At 47.2% G+C, this 27868-nt stretch overlaps 3 protein-coding genes across 4 annotated transcripts; 1 reads left to right on the top strand and 2 right to left on the bottom strand.

Annotated features, from left to right (window-relative positions):
• Positions 1–1147: 1147 nt before the first annotated feature.
• Positions 1148–8546, top strand: LOC106574241 (desmin). The gene is made up of 9 exons (XM_014149971.2): positions 1148–1946; positions 3289–3349; positions 3755–3850; positions 5081–5242; positions 5868–5993; positions 6290–6510; positions 7172–7215; positions 7545–7633; positions 7991–8546. The coding sequence occupies exons 1-9, from the start codon at positions 1333–1335 to the stop codon at positions 8030–8032; spliced, it is 1455 nt and encodes a 484-aa protein (XP_014005446.1). The 5' UTR covers positions 1148–1332; the 3' UTR covers positions 8033–8546.
• A 75-nt stretch (positions 8547–8621) lies between these two features.
• On the bottom strand, positions 8622–27780 carry LOC106574242 (transmembrane protein 198-B). 2 transcript variants are annotated; one of them, XM_014149972.2, is made up of 6 exons: positions 27387–27780; positions 20610–20778; positions 13362–13652; positions 12274–12858; positions 11320–11525; positions 8622–11084 (listed from the first exon to the last, which is right to left on the bottom strand). In XM_014149972.2, exons 3-6 carry the CDS (start codon positions 13525–13527, stop codon positions 10920–10922), a joined length of 1122 nt encoding a protein of 373 aa, XP_014005447.1. In that variant the 5' UTR covers positions 13528–13652; positions 20610–20778; positions 27387–27780; the 3' UTR covers positions 8622–10919. The 2 variants fall into 2 exon arrangements, with proteins under 2 accessions (XP_014005447.1, XP_045553571.1); XM_045697615.1 differs by lacking the exon at positions 20610–20778.
• Positions 24005–25470, bottom strand: LOC123727719 (glycine-rich cell wall structural protein 1.8-like). Its single transcript, XM_045696702.1, has 2 exons — positions 25449–25470; positions 24005–25350 (listed from the first exon to the last, which is right to left on the bottom strand). Exons 1-2 carry the CDS (start codon positions 25468–25470, stop codon positions 24005–24007), a joined length of 1368 nt encoding a protein of 455 aa, XP_045552658.1.
• Positions 27781–27868: the final 88 nt, after the last annotated feature.

The following is a 27868-nucleotide window of genomic DNA, read 5'->3' as shown; positions in this document are numbered from 1 at the left end:
TTGAGCTGGGGAGTGGACATGAAGCTAGGGTTAGGGTTGAGCTGGGGAGTGGACATGAAGCTAGGGTTAGGGTTGAGCTGGGGAGGGGACATGAAGATAGGGTTAGGGTTGAGCTGGGGAGTGGACATGAAGCTAGAGAAGGTTTGAGCTGGGGAGTGGACATGAAGCTAGGGTTAGGGTTGAGCTGGGGAGTGGACATGAAGCTAGGGTTAGGGTTGAGCTGGGGAGGGGACATGAAGCTAGGGTTAGGGTTGAGCTGGGGAGTGGACATGAAGCTAGAGAAGGTTTGAGCTGGGGAGTGGACATGAAGTTAGGGTTAGGGTTGAGCTGGGGAGTGGACATGAAGCTAGAGAAGGTTTGAGCTGGGGAGTGGACATGAAGCTAGGGTTAGGGTTGAGCTGGGGAGTGGACATGAAGCTAGGGTTAGGGTTGAGCTGGGGAGTGGACATGAAGCTAAGGTTAGGGTTGAGCTGGGGAGGGGACATGAAGCTAAGGTTAGGGTTGAGCTGGGGAGGGGACATGAAGCTAGGGTTAGGGTTGAGCTGGGGAGTGGACATGAAGCTAAGGTTAGGGTTGAGCTGGGGAGGGGACATGAAGCTAAGGTTAGGGTTGAGCTGGGGAGGGGACATGAAGCTAGGGTTAGGGTTGAGCTGGGGAGTGGACATGAAGCTAAGGTTAGGGTTGAGCTGGGGAGGGGACATGAAGCTAGGGTTAGGGTTGAGCTGGGGAGTGGACATGAAGCTAAGGTTAGGGTTGAGCTGGGGAGGGGACATGAAGCTAGGGTTAGGGTTATGGTTGAGGCTAAGGTTAGGGTTGAGCTGGGGTGTGGACATGAAGCTGAGCTGAGGTCTAGCTGGCCATTGTGAGCTCAGTCATGCTGCTGTGACGGTCAGGGTGGACACAGCCTCCCAGAACCCTCTCTCCTCTCACGCTGGAACACAATCTGAACCAAATACCAGACCCCACACCAGGACCTGTGACAGCCGATTCTGGAGAGGGAGGGAGGGGGGATGAGAGACGGAGAGACAGAGACACAGACAGAGAAGGGAAGAGATGGGTAGAGACGCAAAGAGGGGAGGGTATATAGAGGATTTGAGGGAGGGGATATGAGGGGGTAGGTACTACAAATAGCCAGAGTGAGTCCTGTGTGTCCCTCAGTCAGCCTCCCTGCTTTAGTCCACTCCAGCAGCCATCCCAGACCCTTCGCCTGCTCCAACCCAGACCCTTCTCCTGCTCCAGCCCAGACCCTTCTCCTGCTCCAGCCCAGACCCTTCGCCTGCTCCAACCCAGACCCTTCTTCAGCTCCAGCCCAGACCCTTCTCCTGCGCCACCATGAGCTCCTACCGCTCCTCTGCTCAGTCGGCCCAGTCTGGCTCTTCCTCCTACCGCCGCACCTTTGGCGCAGGGTACAGCCCTGCCATGTCACATTCCCTCTACAGTAGCCGGGGCTCGGGCGGGGGCCTCGGACTCGGGCATGGCGGCTCCGGGCACATCTCCTCCCGGGTCTACGAAGTCACCAAGACCTCCGCCTCGCCCTCTTACTCCGGCTACCGCACCTCGTCTCACTTCGGGGGACCTGTGATGTCATCGACCGCACACGGTTCGCGGTCCTACGCGGGGATGGGGGAGACGCTGGACTTCAGCCTGGCCGACGCGCTGAACCAGGAGTTCCTCCACACGCGCACCAACGAGAAGGTCGAGCTGCAGCACCTGAACGACCGCTTCGCCAGCTACATCGAGAAAGTTCGCTTCCTGGAGCAGCAGAACGCTACGTTGGTGGTGGAGATTGAGAGGCTGCGGGGGCGTGAACCCACACGCATCGCCGACCTGTACGAGGAGGAGATGAGGGACCTGCGTCGCCAGGTGGAGGCCTTGACCAATCAGAGGAGCCGCGTCGAGGTGGAGAGGGACAACCTGGGCGAAGACTTGGACAAACTCAAACTCAGGTAGGAAAGAGGGGCGGAAGGGGGGAAGGGAAGCGAGAGGAGCAGGATGAGGGGGGAGGGGAAGAGAAGGAGGAGGTAGGAGACTGAGGAAGAGCAGGGGAGAAGGAGGAACAGTAGGGGAGAAATATGGCAACTAGAAGTTACTGTAAAACTACTGATGTAAATAGGACTTTATAAATACATTTGATTGATCGATTAATTGCTCAGTTGATGTTAGACTGCAGGGGTGTAGTTTCTGATTGGTGGATAAGTGGATGAAGGAGAGGATCATGGGTAGGATTAGAGAGAGGAGAACTCTAGAAGTGTAGATCCTAGTATAAAGTAAGCGTGACATTTCAGCTACCTAAAGCAGCACTGATATCACGGCTGGTTCATGCATACAGTCCCCTGGGATTTCAGTCAGCGCCTCTCGATTAGCTGTAGTGGTTTAGCTGGTTTGTTTGTTGTGGTTACGGCAAGTATTTTTAAACTTGGTCATATCGCTCAGTACAAGTGGACTGATTGTGAGGTGCTGTTGAAGACGACGTGTATTTGGATTCTTACTGCAAGTAAAATAGCGAGTGTTTCCGCTTCAGGTTTTTCAAATGTGCGATAGTCTTACTTCCATTTGCATAGTTGCGAGATCAGCATGCCTCCCCTGCTGTTGAAGTGTAGGCCTAGACGACATATTAAATATGCAGTGTATGTGTGGAGTTGAGCGGCAGCACAGAATCTTCCATGACATTCTCATTCAACCCATGAAATAGGAGAGAAGCACTAGGGATTAATAAAGACTGGTGAAGAAAGAAAGATGCACACAAGTGCAGAGTGGGATAGTCTTGTCCCAACTCCAGTGGACCTTTAATTAAGTCAACAAGATCCATCCACCACCTAACCCCTGAAAGACCCAGCCTCCTTCTGAAGGACTAGAGCCAGCCTCCTTCTCACATTAAGGTATGGTCTAAGCCTCTAGCCCTTACAGAGGCATGTCCTTACCGTCGCTTACTGGCGCCACGGTCCGACTCTATAAAAGGCCAGGAATGAAAACATCTGTATTCAGACAGATACAATCCAGATCTCGGCTATCTGTCAGTACGGCCTCTTGACGTCTACAGCTGGTATTCAAAATGGGACCTGGGATTGGATTATAAACACATTTGCACGTTATATCCACACGGCAGTCTTAAAGTCCATATCATACTATTTTCAGATGACAAATCACTTGTTATTAGACAGGTGACTTGCCTAGTTAAATAAATGTTAAATAAAAAAAACAAATACAAATAAAAGGTACGGACGGACACGTAAAAGACACAATTGTGATCGGGTCTCACTCCATCTCTTTGTTCGACTGTGTATCCAGACTGCAAGAAGAGATCCTTCAGAGGGAGGATGCAGAGAACAACCTGGCTGCTTTCAGAGCTGTGAGTTGAACACTATTAATCAACACAGATGATGAATATGATAACATTTTCATGTCTCACTACTAGTATTTTCCTCCCTTTTCATCTAAATGTAGACTGGATAGTCATTTGAACTGCCACACCACTGGGCACAGACGTCAGTCGGTTCAACGTTAAGATTTTTGGGATTTGTCAGCTAATGTGAATTTACCATTAAATCAACAAAGAAATCACTATATCATTGGATTTAGGTTAAAAGTTGGGTGAAAAAAATACGAAATGCCCTTAGTGTCCCACGTTGATTCAACATCATCAAATTTTTTTGGGGGGGGGTTGAAATGACGTGGGAACAATGTTGATTCAATCAGTTTTTGCCCAGTGAGATGTCTGTCAGATTCATCTACTCTTAACGTCTGTCTGTTCTAGGATGTTGATGCTGCCACTCTGGCCCGTCTAGACTTGGAGAGACGCATCGAGACCCTGCAGGAGGAGATCGCCTTCCTCAAGAAGATTCACGAGGAGGTACGTTACTCAGTCTGTGGATTTTAGTTTGCTATGTGTTATTACTGTCTGTCTGTCTGTCTGTCTGTCTGTCTGTCTGTCTGTCTGTCTGTCTGTCTGTCTGTCTGTCTGTCTGTCTGTCTGTCTGTCTGTCTGTCTGTCTGTCTGTCTGTCTGTCTGTCTGTCTGTCTGTCTGTCTGTCTGTCTGTCTGTCTGTCAACACATCTAGTCATTGGTCATTCCATCTGTCTGTCTCTCTATGGTAGGAATGAACAAAGACACACACACACACACACACATACATATATACACACATCACACACATATACACACACACACACACACACACACACACACACACACACACACACACACACACACACACACACACACACACACACACACACACACACACACACACACACACACACACACACACACACACACACACACACTGCAGGCGCAGTGGGCAGTTGGCACTGGGCCTGTGGGCTGCTGTATGAGGTCTGTGTAATCTCCTACAACAGACTCATTACTCTCTGAGACAGGAGTGGAGACACACAAACCAAATCAAATCAAGGTTTGTGTCACATGCTTTGTAAACAACAGGTGTGGACTAACAGTGAAATGCTGACTTACCAACCCTTCCCAACAACGCAGAGAGAAAGAAAATAGAGAAATAACAGAAAAGTCAAACACGTAATAATAGAAACACAATAAGTAATGATAACTTGGCTGTATACAAGGGCTACCAGTACCGAGTCCAAGGTAATTGAGGTAGATATGTACATATAAGTAGGAATAAAGGGACAGATAATAAACAGTAGCAGCAGCATATGTGATGAGACAAAAGGGTCAATGCAGATAGTTAAATAGTTAACCAATAGCTACATAGACTAACTATTTAGCAGACACTCACACTGTCTTATAAAAGGTGAACAAACACTATTGGTGTGTGTGTGTGTGTGTGCGCGTCTTAACAGACAATGGGGAAGAGAAATCTGCAGAAACCTTAACCTATTGACCTCTCCTACGCTCTCTCCTTCTCCAACTATCTCTCCCCCTCCTCCTTCTTCTCCTCCTCCGCCTTCTTCCACTTTCAACCTATTGACCTCCCCCCCTCCTCTCTACTTCACCTCCCTCCTCTCTTCCTCTCCCCACCTCCACCTCCCCCCTCCTCTCTACTTCACCTCACCCCTCCCTCCTCTCTACCTCTCCCCCCCTCCACCTCCCCCCACGCCTCACCTGCAGGAGATCCGTGAAATGCAGTCCCAGATGCAGGAGACCCAGGTGCAGATCCAGATGGACATGTCCAAGCCGGACCTGACAGCTGCCCTCAGGGACATCAGGGCCCAGTACGAGGGCATTGCAGCCAAGAACATCTCGGAGGCCGAGGAGTGGTACAAGTCTAAGGTGATGGGGGGGTGAGACAGAGAGAAAGGGGGAAAGGGGGAGGGGGGAGGGAATTGGGAGATAGATAGATAGATAGATAGATAGATAGATAGATGATAGATAGATAGATAGATAGATAGATAGATAGATAGATAGATAGATAGATAGATAGATAGATAGATAGATAGATAGATAGATAGATAGATAGATAGATAGATAGATAGATAGATAGATAGATAGATAGATAGATAGATAGATAGATAGATAGATAGATAGATAGATAGATAGATAGATAGATAGATAGATAGATAGATAGATAATGAGAGAGAGAGAGCCTGGTTCCTCTCATAGCCTGGTTTCTCTCTAGGTTTCTTCCTAGGTTTTGGCCTTTCTAGGGAGTTTTTCCTAGCCACCGTTCTTCTACACCTGCATTGCTTGCTGTTTGGGGTTTTAGGCTGGGTTTCTGTACAGCACTTTGAGATATCAGCTGATGTAAGAAGGGCTATATAAATACATTTTATTTGAGAGAGAGAAAGAGAAAGAGAGAGAGATCAATCAAAATCTTTGATTTACAAGAACATGTCTCTGGCGCTGTGGGGGCGGCGCAATTACTGTGATGTCAGACAAAGTGATGTACTTCCTGTAGGTGACAGACCTGAACCAGGCAGTGAACAAGAACAACGAGGCTCTGAAACAGGCCAAGATGGAGACCATGGAGTTCAGACACCAGCTCCAGTCCTACACCTGTGAGATTGACTCCCTTAAAGGCACCGTAAGTCTCTCAGTCTGAATACTATTCTCACGACACCCTTTATACCTCCTCAAATCCTTCTGTCCTTTCATAAGTCATACCACCACACTTTCATTCCTCTCCTTCTCATTTTCTTCATTTTGACCTTGCCTGGTCTGCAAGTTCCCTTCCAAGAAACATGACGGCACACTTCTCCACGTCAATCTCTTTCTCTAATTTCTCTCCCCCTCCTTTTCTCCCTCTCAACTCCTCCACCTCACCCCCCCTCCTCCTACCACTCTCCCATCCTCCCCCTAACCCCCTCTCCCTCCCTGCAGAACGAGTCTCTGATGAGGCAGATGAGAGAGATGGAGGAGCGCCACGGGCGGGAGGCCGGCGGGTTCCAGGACACCATCTCCCGTCTGGAGGCTGAGATCTCCAACATGAAGGATGAGATGGCCAGGCACCTGAGAGAGTACCAGGACCTGCTCAACGTCAAGATGGCCCTGGACGTAGAGATAGCAACCTACAGGAAACTGCTGGAGGGAGAGGAGAGCAGGTATGAGGAGGGAGAAGAGGAGAGAGAGGAATGAGGAGAGGAGAGCAGGTTCGATGGGGGAGGAGTGGGGGTAGGTGACAGAGAAGCAGGAGGAGGGAGGCAGGAGAGAGGAATAGAGGAGGGCAGGAGAGAGGAAGGGATAGAGGTGAAAGGGATAGAGGAGGGCAGGTGAGATGGGGAGAGAGAGGAGGGCAGGAGAGAGGAAGGGATAGAGGTGAAAGGGATAGAGAAGGGCAGGAGAGATGGAGAGATAGAGGAGGGCAGGTGAGATGGGGAGAGAGAGGAGGGCAGGAGAGAGGAAGGGATAGAGGTGAAAGGGATAGAGAAGGGCAGGAGAGATGGAGAGATAGAGGAGGGCAGGAGAGATGGAGAGAGAGGAGGGCAGGAGAGAGGAAGGGATAGAGGTGAAAGGGATAGAGAAGGGCAGGAGAGATGGAGAGATAGGAGGGCAGGAGAGATGGAGAGAGAGAGATAGAGGAGGGCAGGAGATAGGGGGAAGAAAGAGAAGACAATGGCAGGGGGTTGAAGGAGGGCTGAAGGAATACAGCGAGGAGAAAGGAGGAGAGGGCTGAGGACAGAGAGGTGATTAATTATCTTGTATGACAATGGTATTTGGTATCACTGCTAGAAACTGACATTCCCCTTTTCTCTCCCTCTGTAGGATTTCCCTGCCCATACAGAACTATTCCACCATGACTTTCCGTGGTAAGAACAACACACACACACACACACACACACACACACACACACACACACACACACACACTGCATTTGTCAAAAACTGCAGCAAAATAAGATGCGTTACAGCATCACACCACAAGAGGGCACACTTGAAACAGGTAGCTAAATCTTGTGCAGTTGACTTCAGCAGAAATCAAAAGTGACAGGATGGAACTTCAAATGATCCTCACTTGACCCCTCACTGCTGATGCATAAATAGAACCATTCATGAATTGATTTTAAGAAATTAAAAAGGTGAACAGAGTTGTTGTAAAGAAGATGAATATTAATTATACGGTTGTCTGTCTGGACAGAAACGAGCCCAGAGCATCATCATCGCGTTGCTGAGTCACACTCAAAGAAAAGTGTCCTTATCAAGACCATCGAGACCCGCGACGGAGAGGTAACACACACTGGCACGCAAGCACACACACACACACACACACACCCTGACAGAGGTACACCTGTTTGTAGTGTGAACCTAGAGATAGCTCACTAACACACCCACAGACTTGTATTTGAGAGAACATCTAAAATTCCTCTCCCGCGCTGACAACAATATAATCCACCTAAGGTTTCCCTTCCACCTGACTCAAGTTCTCACAAGCCATACTGTTCGACCAACACACATTGTAACTTTACTTTGCACATGTATCTTTCCTAATAGTATAACAGGCTTTTTATCTCACTTCTGATACACCAATCTCTGGCTTTCTTCTCCTCACGTTACAGTAAATGTCTCCTTTGTCTCCCCCTACAGGTGGTCTCTGAGTCAACACAGCACCAGCAGGATATCATGTAACAGACAACAGAAGAGAAGCTGAAGACCGCGGGAAGACAAGACGAAATAAAAACTAAAAGGACTTTAACAACTCACCCCGGTGGCCCTTAGTTGTTCTTATTTCAAAGGCGTTAAGTCTTTAAAGACACAACGGTCATTCCCTCAAATTAAATAGTCAAAAAGCTGGGTGACTTCAAGTACGAGCCGACCTGTTTGTAATTTCCTACTACATCTACGTGCACCGTTTGTCTTTATTTATGACTGTATATGATACTGTACGTTCTATCACAAGGCTGACGTTAGTATGAGGAGGGTTCTGAATGGACAGAGAGACAGAGGAGAGGGGTGAGAAGGGAGAGATGTGTCTAGGGAAAAGGAGATGGGGGCTAAAACAGGTGATAAGGGTAGACAAAATGAAAGATGGAAAGAGGGAATATGGAATGAGAGTGAGGCTGACAATCGCTTATGCTGTTCTGAATGGTGGGCATATAGGTTGGTTAACAAATAAAACAAACAGCGACACAAGGTCACCAGATTCAGTCTGCCAGTCTCTGTACCTGTCTATCATGTTCTCTGTGTGTGTGTGTTGAATTAACAGCCAAAGACATTGTAGAATCACTTTGTTTATCATATATAGGCCCATAAAAACACATGCTTTAATAATAATAATAACAGTATTCATAATTATACTTTTAATAAGAGGCATGGAATATCACCGGCCTACATTTATGAGGCTGCACTCCTGAAGTCAAAAGATGGCAATAATATAATGTCAATAAATGACCTGATAAATAAATATACATACAGTACTTCAGAAAGGACACATTATTTCATATAAATAAAATCAAGTATCCTAAAATAAATCCATGAGAAAAACTAAAACAATCAAATTAAGCAAGAAATACAAGGGAAAGATAAAAGTACAGTAACAGTTTTGTTTATGTACAAGACAGAAGGTCAGAAGAATGCACACCGGAGGGAGACAGTGGGGAGTTACACATCTCTACTGTTTGTGCTGTACCGCCATCTCTGTAACAGCCTGGTCCCAGATCTGCTTGTGCTACCATGCCAACTCCTTGTCACTCATTGTCATGCTAAGCATGTTTGACATGACATTGAGTGGCAAGGTGTTGACATGATGGCTTAAACAAGACTGGCACTCAGGCTAATTTGCTAACACTTCCTATGAATACGCTCTTCATAATGTATAATAAGCGCATAGTAAGTGCTCATGAATATCAATTTAATCTCTATGCATTAAAGTGCATTATACATAGCTCATAAGGCATTATACATGTGCTTATAATGCATTATTAAGAAGCCATTCATGAGAAGTGTTACGAACTATTCACGTGGTTGTTAGATGTGGGGCGATCAGGCTAGAGGGGATAGGAACCATTGTCTGGTGAGGTGAGAAGGACAATGCCACAGGAGACAGATAAGAGAGGGGGACAGGAACAGGAAGGAACCACTGAGTCATGCAGCCAGGTAGGTTTCCCCTGGAAGATTCTGGGAAAGGAACTTTGATTCTTATACCCTGTCCTGACCCACAGCCCAATGGGGCAATCCTAATAATAATAATAATAACATCAAGCCGGTATTATATTATCACAGTCCCTTTCACAGTCTGAGTCAAAGACAATAATAAACCATAGACGTCATGTAATTTACTGATACACTATAGACAGAATGTTATGACCCATATTCAAAACACCAATGCACATTATGTAGGGGTTCTTTGTTAGGCCTGTGACCTGAATGGTCCTCTCTGTAGAGTGGATGGGGAGTGGTCAATACTGTCGTTGTATTGGTTGATCTTTTATTCTGACCCCTTTCTGTTTTGAACTCTTTATTGACCCCGTACTGACTTCCTGTAGTGTTCCTTTTGGTAGAGCCCCGGGCAGGTTAGACCAATCGCCATCCACTGTTTCCTTGCTTGCTCCCTGATTGGTTCACTGTTGTTCTTCTGCTAGACATAGGCCTACCCTCATTCCTATCGCAACAACTTTGTTGTCTGTCACTATAATAATATATCATGTTATCATATAGTCTCTCACATCTCTCAGTCAGTGACCACTGCCAGTAACCCCTATCCCACCGCTGAATGGTACAGTCCAAGTAAGGGCAATCACAAGGCACCCATAAATCCACCGGATCTCCCAACTTCAGTTAAAGAAGGGGGAGTTCAAACTGCTTTCCAAAGAAGGATATCGTCCAGCACCAAGAATGCATAATGCTTCATCTTAAAAGACACATATTCTCCTCCTTCCCAGGAGGTGACCTGTTGTTGGGCTGGAATGGCACAGAGCAGGAGTATTTATTACTAGTCAGTTCTCATCAGAAGGTCCCAACTCCATAGAAGGATGGAACCGTAGAAATGCAGTACAAAGGAACTGCCTGTTGACGACAGAGAATGATTTGAAGAATTAAGACTGCCAAGTGGTAGACACACTTTAAAATCTTTTTAAAATCCTGAAGAGAGAGGATTGTAATCCGGTGTCCATGGTAAAACGATGCCTCGTTTGAAACCTGAGCCATGCTTCTTTAAACTGTGTCCTGATGGAGACCGGCTGGAGAGAGAGAAGCCCCGGGTAACGGTTAGAGGCCCCTGTGTTTCTTTCTCTTTTCACCAGATCCAGTTCCACTGCAGTGTTTGTGGATGTGTGTACAGTATTTTCATGCATGTGGCTGGTGTGCGAGTGAAACAGAAAAAGGCGTTCAGGCCTTTGCTATTCACATACTCTGATTGGCTCCAGCATTGTGGTGGGGGAGTGGTCAGTCAGACCTAAACTGCAATACAGGCCTACGGGGGTGTGGTCACACCTTTTGGGGGTGTGATGTGGCTGCCAGATTCATACTGCTGTACAGGTTTTGGGGGGTGTGGTCGGACCAGTGGTAAGGGGAGTGTTCAGACTCGAAGTAAGGGGCCTGCAGCCGCAGTGAGGGGCGTGGTGGACCCACAGTCATAGTCCACATCCACATTGGTGTGAGCCCCTCCTCCCCCCATCAGTCTGCCCCCTCCAGGATACGGCCTAGCCTCCACCTGCCTGTCCCGGAAACTCTGGATGTAACTCTGTAGAGAGAGAGAGAGAGAGAGAGAGAGAGAGAGAGAGAGAGAGAGAGAGACAGAGAGATTAATATTGCATGTTAGAACAGTGATGAAGGATAAAGTGAGAGAGAGGGGAGCAAGAGAGGAAAAGAGAGAGAAAAAAAATGTGATGAATGCTGATAAGACACTGAGTAAGAAGAGATGAGGAGAATGGACAGAGAAAGAGAGAGAGAGAGAGAGAGAACACTTGTACACTCACAGGCGATAGGACGTCCCCGTCAAAGCGTCGTATAGGGTTGGGTTTCCTGCGATAGGCGGGCTCGGGGTGCAGGGGTTTGGGAGGGTGAGAGCTGTGGGTGGAGTCTCTCTGTTGCTTATTCTTCCTCTTCCTGCTGCGGTCCCTCCGCTCCTCCTTTTGACGGATACGCATCAGCTGGACCCGCCGCTGCTGACGACTGATTATCACTGAGAGAGGGAGACGGAAGACGGAGATCAGGTATTACACACACATACTGTACACACAGTCAAAAACACACATACACACGCAATGCCACCGTGCAGCTAGGCAACAGATGTTTTAAAACACGGACAAGAACGACCCAACACGCCCTTTGACAGTTGCCCTGCTCCACATGATTGTGTTCTGATTGTGTTCATCTTTTTATTTAGACTAGACAAGCAGAGCCAGGCACCATCTGGCAGCCAGGGAGTTCACCCAGCAATAATCTGCTTCACTCTCTCTCTCTCTCTCTCTCTTCCCCTTAAGCTACCTGCTCTTTGTCTCTCCCCCTCCCTCTCTTTTTCTCTTTGTTTCTCACTCTTATTCTCATCTTTGCTTACATTTGGGCGGCAGGTAGCCTAGTGGTTAGAGCGTTGGGCCATTAACCCGGAAGGTTGCTGGATTGAATCCCCAAGGTGACAAGTTCAAAATCTGACGTTCTGCCCGGGGAACCCACTGTTCCCCGGGCGCCGAAGACGTGGATGTTGATTAAGGCAGCCTCCCGCACCTCTCTGATTCAGAGGGGTTGGGTTAAATGCGGAAGACACATTTCAGTTGAATTTTATTCAGTTGGACAACTGACTAGGTATCCCCTTTTCCTTTCAAGCACCTCTCTCTCTCTAATAAATAGCTCTGTCACTCTCAAAATAAAAAGTCCACAACCTTTAGCATTGACATCAGTGTAACCTTTCCAGCCCCAGATCTCAGACTCACCCTTGGTGTGGGAGTATCCCTCTGCTGTCACCTTCCACTGTATTAGCACCCCCAGGAGCGTCAGAGCAGGCCACACCCCCAGCACCACCCAGGTGATCCAGCAGACGGGTCTCCCTCTGGGCGCCGCTTTCACCCTCTCATACAGGTACAGCACCAGGGCAAACAGCTCCACAAAGTAGTCCAGCGCCACGGTGATCACCGCCGCCCCGAACACGGCCGTGGACACGGTGGTGAAGAAACGCTGCCATTGGAGGGTGAGAACGGCGAACAGCATGCCCAGGCCGAGCAGCACCCCCAGGGGGACCCAGACCGACCTCGGGGGGCTGTTCGACAGCTCTTCCATGCCCACCAGGGTAGCCACAGCCACCAAGAGGCCCAGGAGGAGACCCACCATGAAGAGACCCACGGAGCGAACCAGCATGGTGACCAGGCCACAGAGGGTGCCGATGCCCAGGCCGATGCCCACAGAGGCCTCAACACTGAGCTGGGTGTCCAGGACGCGCTCCTTATAGCACAACATGAAGATGACGATGGAGCCGAACATCAGGCCCGTCAGGAACATCACCGCCTTGAAACAACGGTACCCTGAGGAGAGAGAGAGACAGGGAGTTCTGTCTTGAGCATAGAGATCCACCATATTGTGTTCCATTTAATTCTGCGGTCTTGAGATTGTCTTGTTTGACCATCTCTGTCATATGTTTACCTTGGCAATGTACATACATGTACCAAGTCAATAGTTTTACTCAATTAAATTGGATTGGGAAAGCGGGAGACACATTTTTATCTGAGAGAGAGAGAAAGAGAGAGATGGGGGAGAGAGAGAAAGAGAGAGAGAGCGAGAGAGCGGAGATGATTACCCTATGCATAGCCCCGGAGCGGCTAAATTCTCCAGAATATTAGCCCAGTGTTGCTTACATAATATCATCACTTGCGCTTCATTTGTAATCCCTGTTTACCATAGTGTCAGAGAGGTTCTGCAGCAGTGACAGATGAACATTACCATTGAGACTAGTGAAACAACCCTTAGTGTTTCCAAGGAGGAAGGAACTATGACCATACTACCGCTACAAAGAATCCCTTTTGCTCACCGAAGAAGCAGTAGATGATGCCGAAGAGGCAACACATGGAGCACACGACGGAGGGAACCACTTTGTAGCGCCGGCCCGTCTCCTCGCAGCCGTCCAACCGCTCAGGGTTTAGGTCCTGAGGGGGCGGGGCCAGCTTGAGCCCCAGGGTTTGCAGCGTGGACGTCATGGCGACCACAGAGTGATGGAGTGATGGAGAAAGTGAGAACGAGAGATGGAGGGATTGGGGTTTTCAGGAGAGGGAGGAGTAGGGCAGGGAAGATTAGGGAGCATTTCCCATCCACAAGAATACACCTGTAGAGAGAGAGAGAGAGAAAGAGAGCGAGAGCGAGATCGAGAGATAGAGCGAAAGAGAGTGACAGCGAGAGAAGGACAACGTTAGACATGTATGCATTTACTATAGTTGTTGCAAAAACCTCCACACACACACACACACAGGTGTTAAGTAGAGCAGTGATCAAGAGTTACAGAGGACAGGCTCCCTCGTGTTTGGATCAGGCATTTAAGTATGAATATCATCTCTCAACACAGTGGAACAAACATCAGAGACACAGTCGTATTGCTCTACACGCATGTTCTTCTATTTGAACAGTGACTGACTCACTCCCACACAAAGACACCGACATGTGCTTCATTAAAGCTCACACCCAACGACCTCGTTCCCCTCATTCCCATTCTTCCTCCTTTGTTCTCTCTCTCTCTCCCCGTCTCTCTGTCTTTCCAGCCTTCTGTGCGAGGAGGTTTCTGGGTCAGATGTTGGGTTACATAAGGAGCCCAGTGTGTGTTAGCGAGCTAGTCTGACTCTCACTGGAGCTGGTGAGATATTCATGAGCTCCATATTGTTCCCAGCATACATCACTTCACCTCCCCGACACCTCGTTATCGCTCACCCTCACCTAAACTTCACCCCTCCCCCCCTTGCGTCTCTCTCTCTCTCTCTCCTTCCTTTCTTTCCTCAACTTTCTCTCCCCTTCCGTCTCCTTCTCTCTCCCTTTCCCATGGCAGGTTTCATTATTTCTCTCCCAGAAGGTGTGGCTCTGACAGCTATGGGGTTACTGCAAACAGGTTTCACACCATTAAACATCATAGAGGTGAAGATGCTGCTTGGGTAGACAGTATTAGCATGTCAGCATTTACCAAGGCCTCTGCATATGCATCAACCAGAAAGCCAGGTGTGTGTGTGTGTGTGTGCTCTATATGGCTCAGTGCCAGTGTCAGGCCTGATCAATGGCCCAGCATGAAGCTGTGTGTCTGAAGTGATGTACCATCCACCTGAAGGGAGAGGTTGTCTGAGGCAGAGTAAACACATTGATATGAATGAACTGAAGCTGCAATAGGTCTCTGTGGGATACCGTGTCTACCGTCCTCTAAAGATGGAATAGGAGGAGTAAGGGAGAGCTCTGGGAGAGAACCTAGTGAAACATCAATGGATCCCTGGCTGACTCTACAGTATCAACTTGGATTTATGAAATCCTCCCTGAGGTATGGATTAAAAATAGAATTGGGTTGGAGGCCTTCTCTTTTGCACTACGCCAACATGTACTGCGCTGAAACAGGATTGGACAGGACTCTATGTATGCAGTAGGTGTAGACGACATGATTAGCTATTACGTTATTACATTAAGAAACATGTCTAGTAGGGTTGCTATTTCAGACGGAAGTGGACAAGGAGAATAGGATCCCGCTGTCTTCTGACGCTGACTAAATCCTTCCAAACCCATAAGTCACATCTAGCCCCTAGCCGCTCTCCTCTCATCCAAACATGTTATAATAATAATCATCTTTCCGTGTGGATTACTCCATCTCTGCTGAACACCCGAGAGCGGAATGGAACGCCACTAAGCTGTTCTAGAAGCAGATCCAGGGTTAGAATAGAGAGTTTCTATGTTCACAAGAGATCATCTGTTGAAAACCACAGTTCAGTTGAAAACAGCTTGGCATTCTTCCACAATAACAAATTCCTACTTCCTGTCTATTGTCATGACGACAGGAGGATGTTTGGATTCAGAGCATGTCCTTGTCCAAGTTGCTTGTCTGACCAATGGGAGAACTGCCTAAACCACCATAGCAACAGTCAGAGAGCCAATCAGTGCCTGTCTGGCTTGTTCCTCTCTGTTGGTTAGTATCTCTCCGTCCTCTCCTGTCTACTTGTTCACAGCCTTTCAGCTCTCTCCCTTTGACAAGCCCCCCCCTCATGTCAGATGTAAACAATGACTCAAGATACAGAACACACACATCGTGGCCTTGCTGGATTCTTTTGCCTCACATTCATCTAGTTGTGACAAAAGACTAGAGTGCCATGTGACAGTGTGAGCCCCGAATCACACGGGGAGATGTCCGTCAACGGCGTGAAATTGGTGTGCGAGAGTAGCGAGCGTCAATTCACATACACTACGTAGCGTATGCTAGCTCACGAACGTGGGGAGAGTTGTAGCTTGGAAACCCGAGCCGTTTATAAAGAACTAGATAAGTCTCGTTCTTTCTACATAACAGTATTCTCTCTTGAAATCCGAGTACCTCAAGTTATCCAGCCGTAGCCTGCCTAGGCTATATGCCTAGCTATGGTCGAAATCAACACAGGTAGGCAGCAATTGTTTCACTGATAATGAGAAACCTTAGCTTTCAGCCCGATACATTTTAAACTACATATTTAGTCTACTTAGCACAGGGAAGATCATAACAATTCCTCTTAATTATTTTTCTACAAACGACCATTCCATCTTTAGACCACATTTGATTAATTCGAACCAAGGCACGTGCTAACCATGGACTTTGTTTGAACTTTATTAATCAAATCGGCTTTAAGCCGATGCTAAAACTAGAGGCTGGTGTGGAATAGTGTTAGATCCTAAATTTAGGCCCAGCCATTTAAGCTCCATATGGAGTGTCTATACACTGGTGATTATCTGGACAGGGTGGAAACTGCAAACACACTCATTGAATCGCTTTCCACATATCTTTTTTAGAGCAGAATCATTCTAGTAACTGGGTTTTTTTCCTGGTAAGGTCACAGGTTCAGGGCAAACTCAGGATCTAAGAATATCATATGATAGAGGGCAATGTGGTGTGGATAAAACCATGGTATATATACACTGTAGGTGCTGTGAAGTGTAGCAGCCTATCCTGTGAGATGGGTGGAATCTGTCCACTGCCCAGCAGCATCATGTTCTAGTCCAGCCTGTGTTAATCCCCAACGGGCCTGTGTGTGTGTGTGTGTGTGTGTGTGTGTGTGTTGTACTGTCTATGACTTCCCCTCAGCCAGTGGGGCAGACAGCTGTACTTGCTGACATCTCATCTGACAGATGCTCAAATCTTCTCAGCCATATGTTAACAGACAGCATTAATATAGCTGCTGTGAACCCCCTTTATGTGGTGTCTGCTGGTGTGGACAAATTAGAGACCTCACTGAATGGACTGTGGGCTTTACAGGTCAACCTTGTCATAGGAAAACGACATGTTGACAACATTATACTGTACCTGACTCCCACTTCTACTCACAAATGAATTTTCATAAGGCACAATATATACGTTTTGATACATTTGTTACTCCTATGCCACTACTTTCTGCAGCATTTTTCATCATGAATGTTGTTCTGGAGGCAGCTCTGCAGAGTGGTCACTAGCTTGGCAAAGCCACAAAGTTATGAAATCTGATTTTAAACCCAATCCTAACCTTAACCACACTGCTAACCCTCATCTTAAATTAAGACCAAAAAGCTCATTTTAGTTTTCATAAATTGTATTGAACTGAATTGAGAGAGAGCAGGTTTAACCAGAGGGAGGTGTGTGTGTGTGTGTGTGTGTGTAATATATATATCACACACACACCCAGCTGCACCTCTCCTCTGGTCAAACCTGCTCCCTCTCTCTCTCTCAATTCAGTTCAATTCAATTCAAAGGGCTTTATTGGCATGGAAAGCCGGTATGAGGGTTTGTGCTCAGGCTATAATCACCTCCAGACTGAGGGTTTGTGCTCTCTCTCTCTCTACTCATTCCAGGGTTTTACTTTATTTTTACATTGTAGAATAATAGTGAAGACAAACTATGAAATAACACACATGGAATCATGTAGTAACCAAAAAAGTGTTAAACAAATCAAAACACATTTCAGATTTTAGATTCCAGCCACCCTTTGGCTTGATGACAGCTTTACACACTCTTGGCATTCTCTCAACCAGCTTCATGAGGTAGTCACCTGGAATGAATTTCAATTAACAGGTGTGCCTTTTTTGAAAGTTAATTTGTGGAATTTCTTTCCTTCTTAATGTGTTTGAGCCAATCAGTTGTGTTGTGACAAAGTAGGGGTGGTATACAGAATTCTGACGCAAAAACCACGTATACAGTCGCAAAAACCACCAAGCGCTATGATGAAACTGGCTCTCATGAGGACCGCCACAGGAAAGGAAGACCCAGAGTTACCTCTGCTGCAGAGGATACGTTCATTAGAGTTACCAGCCTCAGAAGTTGCAGCCCAAATAAATTCTTCAAGGGTCAAGTAACAGACATCTCAACATCAACTGTTCAGAGGAGACTGCGTGAATTAGGCCTTCATGGTTGAATTGCTGCAAAAACACCACTACTAAAGGACACCAATAAGAAGAAGAGACTTGCTTGGGCAAAGAAACATGAGCAATGGACATTAGACCAGTGGAAATCTGTCCTTTGGTCTGATGAGTCCAAATGTAGATTTTTGGTTCCAACCGCCGTGTTTTTGTGAGACACAGAGTAGGTGAATGGATGATCTCTGCACGTGTAGTTCCCACCGTGAAGCATGGAGGAGGAGGTGTGATGGTGCTTTGCTGGTGACACTGTCCGTGATTTATTTAGAATTCAAGGCACACTTAACCAGCATAGACACAGCATTCTGCAGCGATACACCATCCCATCTGGTTTGTGGGACTATCATTTGTTTTTCAACAGCACAATGACCCAACACACCTCCAGGCTGTGTAAGGGCTATTTGACCAAGAAGGAGAGTGATGGAGTGCTGTATCAAACGACCTGGCCTCCACAATCACCCGACCTCAACCCAATTGAGATGGTTTGGGATGAGTTGGACCGCAGAGTGAAGGAAAAGCAGCCAACAAGTGCTCAGCATATGTGGGAACTCCTTCAAGATGGTTGGAAAAGCATTCCAGGTGAAGCTGGTTGACAGAATGCCAAGAGTGTACAAAGTTGTCATCAAGGCAAAGGGTGGCTACTTTGAACAATCTAAAATATATTTACATTTGTTTAACACTTTTTTGGTCACTACATGATTCCATATGTGTTATTTCATAGTTTTGAGGTCCTCACTATTATTCTGCAATGTAGAAAATAGTAAAAATAAAGAAAAACCCTGGAATGAGTAGGTGTCCAAACTTTTGACTGGTACTGTATATATATATATATATACATATGTGTGTGTCTGTGTCTGTACAGAGGGATGACAGTGAAAGGGGTGGTATCTCTCAGTACAATAGCCCTGCCATTTCTGATTGATTCTAGTGGGGTGGGGAAGAGAGGGGAAAGAGAGGGGCTAGGAGGGACAGGAAGCCATGGCTTTAGTCAGCCCCAGATCATCTTGCTGAGCGCCTCAGCTCTTAGCAACATGGAGATGAATGTGTGTGTGTGTGTGTGTGTGTGTGTGTGTGTGTCTGCAATGCTCATAAGCCTCATTCACGACCAGGACCAATCTCTCCAGTACTCTCTGAGAGAGTTGCTCTTAGCTGCTTCTACACCTGCATTGCTTGCTGTTTGGGGTTTTAGGCTGGGTTTCTGTACAGCACTTTGTGACATCGGCTGATGTAAAAAGGGGCTTTATAAATACATTTGATTGATTGATGTGTGGCACCACAGTGACGTGACTGTATGTTTAGGATGGAAATGTCAGTGCTTCTGTATAAATGTCATCAAAGCCTTCAAGAAGAGGCTCTGACTAACAATGTGGGTGAGAATTCTAACAAAGTCTTCCGTCAGTCTCATTTAGACGCAACAATGATCAGTACCGAATGGTGTATGTGGGTGACTATGTTTCTGCGTCTGCGCCACAGTCATCGTGACTGACGCCTAGCCAAAGCGTGTACCAAATAAGTAGCCCAGTGAATGACTGGCGATACGCTGACACACACACACAGTCCAGATCCCCCCTCCTTCCCCCGCACAGCCCACCCAAGCCTCCTCCTCTTCCTGCAAAGCTGTTGTCGTGCTACAGCCTGGCAGTGCAGTCTGGAGGTGATGTAACCAAAGATGTAACCATGCTGACTGGTGACTACCCACAACCCCACCGTACAGGAACTGGACTCGCTCCAGTCTCCACACACACACAAGCAGCAGGACATCAGCTGCATCCCAAATGGCACTCTACTCCCAATATACTGCACTACTTTTGACCTGAGCCCAGTGCACTAAATAGAGAATAGAGTGTAATTTGGTACGCAGACATAATATAATACTCATCCTCCTACGGCTCCACAGACACATTTTGATATATGTTTAAGGACAGTATGTACCTTGGTGTGGGGGGGGAATATGTGCGTGTGTGTGAGAGTGGCTGCCTCCATTACTCCATTAGCAGATTGCACTAACCTATTTAGTCATCTCAGTGTTCTTGTCAATACAAACAAATGTGTCACTACAGATGCCAGTCTCTTTCTCACAATTACACAGTGTCGTGAGAAGAACACCAGTGGACATGTCACCGTGTATGATCATCCCACTGTAGTGAGTGGGCAACAGCAATAGCTGTGACACGTGTGATATCCAGCACAGGCTTGGCTTCCAATACCAACCATATTTAACCTTTATTTAACTAGGCGAATCAGTAAAGAACAAATTCTTATTTACAATGACGGCCTACCCCCGGCCAAACCCGGACGACGCTGGGCCAATTGTGCGCAGCCCTATGGGACTCGCAATCACAGCCGGATGTGATACAGCCTGGATTCGAACCGGGGACTGTTGCACTGAGATGCAGTGCCTTGGACCGCTGCGCCACTCGGGAGCCATATAGCATAACTCTCATATGTACGACCCCGCATACACTCTTTGTAGCGTTTCCCAATCTCAAAGGGACATGTTGACAAAGAACATGGGGTGAGAGCAGGAAGTGAATTACATGGATGAGACCTGAGAACACACAGAAGAAAGAAAAGAAAGGGTGAATAAGAGTGAAAAAGGAGAACAAGAAAAAGAAAGATAGGCCAGATCTACCAATGGGCTCCCCATTCCCCAGTGTTTGCTTACATAACCCCTTCATAATGGATTACTCACTATGTTACTGTGTTACTGTGTTGTTGCTGCTGTGGGCTTTAGTCTGTCGCTGCTACTAAATGTCTTTTATCGACTTCATCAGATGATTTCTCACTGTTATTGCTGCTGTGGGCTTCTGGTCTGTCGCTGCTACTGAATGTCTTCATAGGGTCGCCCAGATGTTCTCTCACTGTTTTGGAGATAGGAGAACAATTAGTGTGCTTTTCAAAAAATTACAATGAAGCAAGCGCACACATTTTCTTCAGGAAATATACACTTTCACGTTCTATTTATTCCATCGGGTGTAATTATATTTTTATGTCCAATCCCACAGATACAAAATGGTGGCTGTGTTGCCGGTCGCTTTCCTTTTTTGCTTCTGATCTCCTCCTTCATCAACTTCATAATCAGTAGTCTGATCAAGTAAGATTGCATCATTCCATTCTCTCTTTCTCTCGTCTCCTCGGTCTCGCCCGTCTCCCTTCCCCTATTGGTAGCTACAGATATCTTTGGGTTCGCCGGTCTTATCTCTTGTTCTCTCCCCAATTGAATTAAGGGCATAATCAAAAGAAACAACCTAGTGCAGCAGCCACGAGGTTATGTAGAACGTTTTGAGATCAATGTAGCCTGGCTGGTCCCAGATCTGTTTCTGCTCACTTGCCAACTCCTTATGGAATTGTTATGCCAAACGTGTTTGGCTTGACAATGACACCAAAGGAGTTGGCAAGAGCACAAACAGATCTGGGACCAGCCAGGCTAGGATGAATGTACGATGCCCACATATTTATTTATTTATTTCACCTTTATTTAACCAGGTAGGCTAGTTGAGAACAAGTTCTCATTTACAACTGCGACCTGGCCAAGATAAAGCAAAGCAGTGCAACACATACAACAACACAGTTACACATGGAGTAAAACAAACATACAGTCAATAATATAGTAGAAAAATAAGTCTATGTACAATGTGAGCAAATGAGGTGAGATAAGGGAGGTAAAGGCAAAAAAGGACATGGTGGTGAAGTAAATACAATATAGCAAGTAAAACACTGGAATGGTAGATTTGCAGTGGAAGAAAGTGCAAAGTAGAAATAGAAATAATGGGGTGCAAAGGAGCAAAATAAATAAATACAGTAGGGGAAGAGGTAGTTGTTTGGGCTAAATTATAGATGGGCTATGTACAGGTGCAGTAATCTGTAAGCTGCTCTGACAGCTGGTGCTTAAAGCTAGTGAGGGAGATAAGTGTTTCCAGTTTTAGAGATTTTTGTAGTTCGTTCCAGCCATTGGCAGCAGAGAACTGGAAGGAGAGGCGGCCGAAGGAGGAATTGGCTTTGGGGGTGACCAGAGAGATATACCTGCTGGAGCGCGTGCTACAGGTGGGTGCTGCTATGGTGACCAGTGAGCTGAGATAAGGAGGGACTTTACCTCGCAGGGTCTTTCTTGTAGGTGACCTGGAGCCAGTGGGATTGGCGACGAGTATGAAGTAACTGAAGGAAGGCCAATGAACTACTGATAGAATTCCGTGAGGTGAGTGACAGACTGGTCACAGATTTAGATCACACACTTCCTATCAGAGCCACTTTCCGATGAAGAGCTGTAAAAACTTGTGGAATGGACGCAAGGGTTTAGCGGCGATAACAGTGACAGTTATCAATCAATATAGCTGTTCAGTTCAACCTCTAAAGCTGCCCGCACATGTCGATCAATATCCATCACTGATGTCTGACTGACTGTGGTCGCTGTGGAAACGTGACAGGCTGCGCCGCCGTGGTAACTAGGACAGCTGTGGTGGCAAGAAAGATCATTGGTGTGTATGTCAACACCATAGAGAGGGCACTGTGAGAGACAGTCTCATGTGTTTCCCCCACACACAGTCCCGTAAGAGCCAGGCTGCTGTGCTGGGGCACCATAGGGACACTGAGAAACACTTGAGGGGGCGGTAGATGTGTTTCAACTAAAATGTCAAATCCTACCAGAGAAAGGAGACAGGGTGTTAGACTTGGCCGCTTCAGGCTCATCGTTGGCCTATTTATTTGTCCTCTGGCTCTGGTTGTGATACTAGGACCAGGCAGAGCTTCTCCGTGGAGGCCCAGGCAGAGCGGTGTGGACCTGGGTTAGACAAGGATGTCTGGCCTGGGGATCACCTAGTTAGACTGTCGGTGGCCCAAAGGTGGCACATAATGGGCAAAATAAAAATGATTCTACTTCAGTAAATCCTGCCTGGCATAGCAGATAATGGCATAGTGACAGCAACTGTCACGTAAACCCAATTGGCGCTCATCAATGGGTCAGCTAGCCCATCAGACTGGATGGACTAGAAATCTCTTCATTCTGCCCATAAAAGGGGTTGGTGGTGATGGTGGGGTGGATCCGGGGGCAGATAGAGAACGATGGGTTTATCTATGAGAGCTTTGTGTGTCAGCGGACATGGCCATGAATGCTACCAATTGTTTTCCCCAGCAGACTGCGGAGGCTGCAGCTCACACACTCTCTCTGGAATGGAGTTCCTTTGAAGTCGTTAATGAACTGAACAGACCACTTAACACATCTCTCAAGAGACCAAGGCAGTCTAGTGGGAATCTAAGGGAGTTGAATTCCTTCTGTGTGTGGACCTAGAGGTGACTTGCAGTGGTTTATTATTCACATATAAGAGTCTCTCTCTCTACTGACTCTTCTAATTGAATCGATTCACCTGTATTTATTCATTTATTCCCTAGGACAAATGATTGAGGTCCAGAAACAAGGGCTAGACCTTAGGCAGTTGTAAAACTAAATCCAGCGTATTACTGTTTATGCCCTTCATACTTATGATTCAGTTAGTCCCAGTCTGTGTCAGTCTGATCTGGTGTGTGTGTGTGTGTGTGTGTGTGTGTGTGTGTGTGTGTGTGTGTGTGTGTGTGTGTGTGTGTGTGTGTGTTGTTCTGAACGTAGACAGATAATGTGATTGAGACCTGCTATCTGTAGCCTGGGGGAAGGACAGCAGAGGGCTGGATTAATGCTATTACAATCCCATCTCATTCACACCCCTCGTGCATACACGCTTCACCTCTCCTCAATTCACCTCCCTTTCCCTTATTCACTCTCTCCACCTCTGTCTGTATCCCACAACTTTTATAGTGCGTCTTCTGCTATCATTCCTTCATTCGTGTACATCCCATTCCCCAACTCTATCATTTCTCCACATTCCCTCTACTCTTCTCCCTCCATGTCCCCCCGCTCCTTTTGAGTGTGGACGCTGTTATTAGTCTTTACCTAGCGTTGTCATTGTTACGTCACTGGGACAGTTGACCAACAAAGGCTCCGTCTCCACACCGTCTTCATGATGCTCCTGCAGTATAGGCCCCTCGGTGTTCACAACACTTCCCCTCACTGCACCCCTACACGCTCTCTCTCCCTGTGCACCCCGAGGAAGGAGTTCGCTAAAATCCAAAGACCTCCCGCTCTCGACCATTCAGGAACTGTATCTTTGCTGCGTAATGATTCCCCTCGCCCCATCCTCCTCCCGCTATACTCTCCAATGTTTCCTCTCCTTGTCTCTTTGCTGCGTAACGATTCCCCTCGCCCCATCCTCCTCCCGCTATACTCTCCAATGTTTCCTCTCCTTGTCTCTTTGCTGCGTAACGATTCCCCTCGCCCCATCCTCCTCCCGCTATACTCTCCAATGTTTCCTCTCCTTGTCTCTTTGCTGCGTAACGATTCCCCTCGCCCCATCCTCCTCCCGCTATACTCTCCAATGTTTCCTCTCCTTGTCTCTTTGCTGCGTAACGATTCCCCTCGCCCCATCCTCCTCCTGCTATACTCTCCAATGTTTCCTCTCCTTGTCTCTTTGCTGCGTAACGATTCCCCTCGCCCCATCCTCCTCCTGCTATACTCTCCAATGTTTCCTCTCCTTGTCTCTTTGCTGCGTAACGATTCCCCTCGCCCCATCCTCCTCCCGCTATACTCTCCAATGTTTCCTCTCCTTGTCTCTTTGCTGCGTAACGATTCCCCTCGCCCCATCCTCCTCCCGCTATACTCTCCAATGTTTCCTCTCCTTGTCTCTTTGCTGCGTAACGATTCCCCTCGCCCCATCCTCCTCCCGCTATACTCTCCAATGTTTCCTCTCCTTGTCTCTTTGCTGCGTAACGATTCCCCTCGCCCCATCCTCCTCCTGCTATACTCTCCAATGTTTCCTCTCCTTGTCTCTTTGCTGCGTAACGATTCCCCTCGCCCCATCCTCCTCCCGCTATACTCTCCAATGTTTCCTCTCCTTGTCTCTTTGCTGCGTAACGATTCCCCTCGCCCCATCCTCCTCCTGCTATACTCTCCAATGTTTCCTCTCCTTGTCTCTTTGCTGCGTAACGATTCCCCTCGCCCCATCCTCCTCCTGCTATACTCTCCAATGTTTCCTCTCCTTGTCTCTTTGCTGCGTAACGATTCCCCTCGCCCCATCCTCCTCCCGCTATACTCTCCAATGTTTCCTCTCCTTGTCTCTTTGCTGCGTAACGATTCCCCTCGCCCCATCCTCCTCCTGCTATACTCTCCAATGTTTCCTCTCCTTGTCTCTTTGCTGCGTAACGATTCCCCTCGCCCCATCCTCCTCCTGCTATACTCTCCAATGTTTCCTCTCCTTGTCTCTTTGCTGCGTAACGATTCCCCTCGCCCCATCCTCCTCCCGCTATACTCTCCAATGTTTCCTCTCCTTGTCTCTTTGCTGCGTAACGATTCCCCTCGCCCCATCCTCCTCCCGCTATACTCTCCAATGTTTCCTCTCCTTGTATCTTTGCTGCGTAATGATTTGAAATGAATGACTGGGTGATTTGTTCCTCGAATTCAGAGGCGATGATGGGAAGGGAATGAGAGGAAGTCGTGCACTTAAACTACTGGCAGCCTGACACTTAGCCATCATTCGACCACACACAGTAAGGCAATAAAGATATCTCTCTCTCTCTCCGAATTAAGTTATTTCATTTAACGCAACATAATCTAAAAAATATCTCAGCAGCTCATCAGGACATGGTATTAGAGCATCATAGCTACGCTCATCTCCATAATTAAAACGAATTCCTTAATCTCCATAAATCTGTGTACAAAAAGGTCACACAAAGGAGGATTTCAGAATGTAAAACAAAACACCTGTCTGATAAGCGATACCACATTCCTGTTTGTGTGCATGTCTAGGAAGGACTTTTGCTTTTCAGTTCCTTAGTTCAGGCTGCACACTCATATGACCCCTGACCTCTAAACTAGCACTGTCAAATAGCAACACAGCAACGACCTCTGTCATGAATCAATCGTCTTCATGAACTCCCTCATCGATGGAGCTATCATGCAATTCAATCAACACAGTGATTAATGAATGGAATAAATCCATTCAATTGGACTTGTTTTTGCTGTTAAAAGAACAATGCTTCCATTGGTCGATATGACAACACGTGACAGTTAGGATGCCAATAAAGGGTCACGATGAGGACAGATAGACAGCGCTAATTAGATGGTCACTCAGCCACAGCGGTTGTTCCTATGTAGGTCCATTGACATTGACTGGCGCTGCCTGGCCTGTTCTGAGAAGGGGTTGGAACAGGACAGGTCAGAGGTCAGGATAATGAAGTGGAACCTGGGTGGTTCAGCTTTCCAATTGGATCAGTGTCTGGGCACGGCTGTTCCACTGCTGCCGTGGAAATCAATGGGCAACGTGCAGCTTTATCGCCACCGCTGACAAACACGTACGCATGCACGCGCACACACACACACACACACACACACACTTTCAGTGTGCGTGAGAAAGAAAACATGTCCATGTGTTATCATAGCCTGCGATTTCTCTGGAAGGCAGATGTTTACACTAGGAGAGAATCTACACAAAACATGAGAAATATGGAGAGAGATAGAGAGATCGGAAGAAAGAGCGAGAGATATGAAACGAGAGAGACACAGACGCCAGATTGTTGTCAACAAGGCTCAAGATGCTGTCTGTTTGTTTTCCCCTCTAGGATCAGTCAAACCAGTGTGCACCACCAACAGGCTAAGGAAACCCTCACGGCATGAAGGCTGTGGGGTTGACAGATTGACTGCCTCACTAGAATAATAATACACAGACAGCCATACAGTGATATCCTGTCTGTTAGGCGACAGAGCAGGTAGTATTATCTTCAATGTGTTTACCCTGTGACTCAGTGACAACTGGACGCTTTCTTTCCACGACACACCAGTGAGACCTAAAGACTTAGTTTCCCTGAGCTAATAGCCTAGGCTTTCGCTCAGTGGGCTATTCCACAGCAGAGGTGCGCAGACGACCTGGGCTGAAACCCAGTCAGTCACTCACACAGGCTTAGCCTACCTATCTATTTAGACTGGATGTACGGCGGTGGCATTTCCCTGGTCTGCGCTTTATAATAGATTACGCTAGGTTGACTACCCAAAGCGTCTACACCACATTTGTTTTGTAATGTAACTGCCAATGACCCCGTGATAGAAGCACCATTGACTGGAATGGAATCTTTGCACACTTGTGCTTTGTGGACATCATGGACAATGCAGAAATTAAATGATGGTGGAATTGATGCTATAGTACCGTCGGACTTGTAGAGGTCTGACCTAATTAATTAGACGTAAACAATCATTCCGTAGGATCAAATAATGCAAAAACAACTTTCGTTTGACATTAGCGACCGAACCATAGCGAACCAATTGTAATCGCAGCCGTTGAGTAGTTAGGCCAGTGGAAAGCGGTTCGGCCTGGGATGCCCGCGGCATGGAATGTCCATTCGAATGGTTCCTATGATGAACAAATGAAGAGTCGACCCGTCTGCGGCAACTCACCATCGAAAAGCCTCAGCATCCTACGAAGTACTGCCCCGACCATTCTGTCCGCATCTTGTCCAAAAACGACTCCTTCAGCATCCCTCATTGTGTTACTCACTCCCAATGAATAGGATAGACAGTCAAAGCCCCACAAGGGCGCGACCGATGATTCTAGCTACTCCGGTTAATCCAACGTAGCCAGGCAGACATAACAACTGTAGCCTAATTCAAACAAATACAGTGACTAGTCTACATGATATAACATATACTATATTTGTATAGCAACATTTTAGAGATGTATCCTACATCTTCGTCCAATCCACATTCGAGGCTTTGCAGAGTGCCGACAAAAATCATATGAGCGTCCAGGGTGTACAGAGGAGACATATCGCGTCAGCAGGCTCAATAGGCTCATGCCGGGGCATACCATTCTAGGGAAAAGTGCAGGGCTGGATGGATGAGGATAAGACGGAGGGAGCGCTACAGGACAAAATATGGAG

The sequence above is a fragment of the Salmo salar genome, chromosome ssa16, assembly GCF_905237065.1.
Source record: "Salmo salar chromosome ssa16, Ssal_v3.1, whole genome shotgun sequence".
NCBI lineage: Eukaryota > Metazoa > Chordata > Actinopteri > Salmoniformes > Salmonidae > Salmo > Salmo salar.
This window is presented reverse-complemented; position numbering and strand designations above follow the sequence as displayed.

What these genes read in the sequence shown, in the direction of transcription:
- LOC123727719 (XM_045696702.1), bottom strand. Translation starts at nt 25,470, where the DNA reads ATGGCTAAGTGTCAGGCTGCCA. An exon ending in GGCTAAGTGTCAGGCTGCCA is followed by an intron (nt 25,351 to 25,448) that starts GTAGTTTAAGTG and finishes ATCATTACGCAG; the next exon opens with CAAAGATACAAGGAGAGGAA.
- LOC106574242 (XM_014149972.2), bottom strand. Translation starts at nt 13,527, where the DNA reads ATGACGTCCACGCTGCAAACCCTGGGGCTCAAGCTGGCCCCGCCCCCT. An exon ending in GGGATACTCCCACACCAAGG is followed by an intron (nt 11,526 to 12,273) that starts GTGAGTCTGAGA and finishes TCCCTCTCTCAG; the next exon opens with TGATAATCAGTCGTCAGCAG. An exon ending in ACGGGGACGTCCTATCGCCT is followed by an intron (nt 11,085 to 11,319) that starts GTGAGTGTACAA and finishes CTCTCTCTACAG; the next exon opens with AGTTACATCCAGAGTTTCCG.
- LOC106574241 (XM_014149971.2), top strand. Translation starts at nt 1,333, where the DNA reads ATGAGCTCCTACCGCTCCTCTGCTCAGTCGGCCCAGTCTGGCTCTTCC. An exon ending in AGGAGTGGTACAAGTCTAAG is followed by an intron (nt 5,243 to 5,867) that starts GTGATGGGGGGG and finishes TACTTCCTGTAG; the next exon opens with GTGACAGACCTGAACCAGGC. An exon ending in TTGACTCCCTTAAAGGCACC is followed by an intron (nt 5,994 to 6,289) that starts GTAAGTCTCTCA and finishes CCCTCCCTGCAG; the next exon opens with AACGAGTCTCTGATGAGGCA.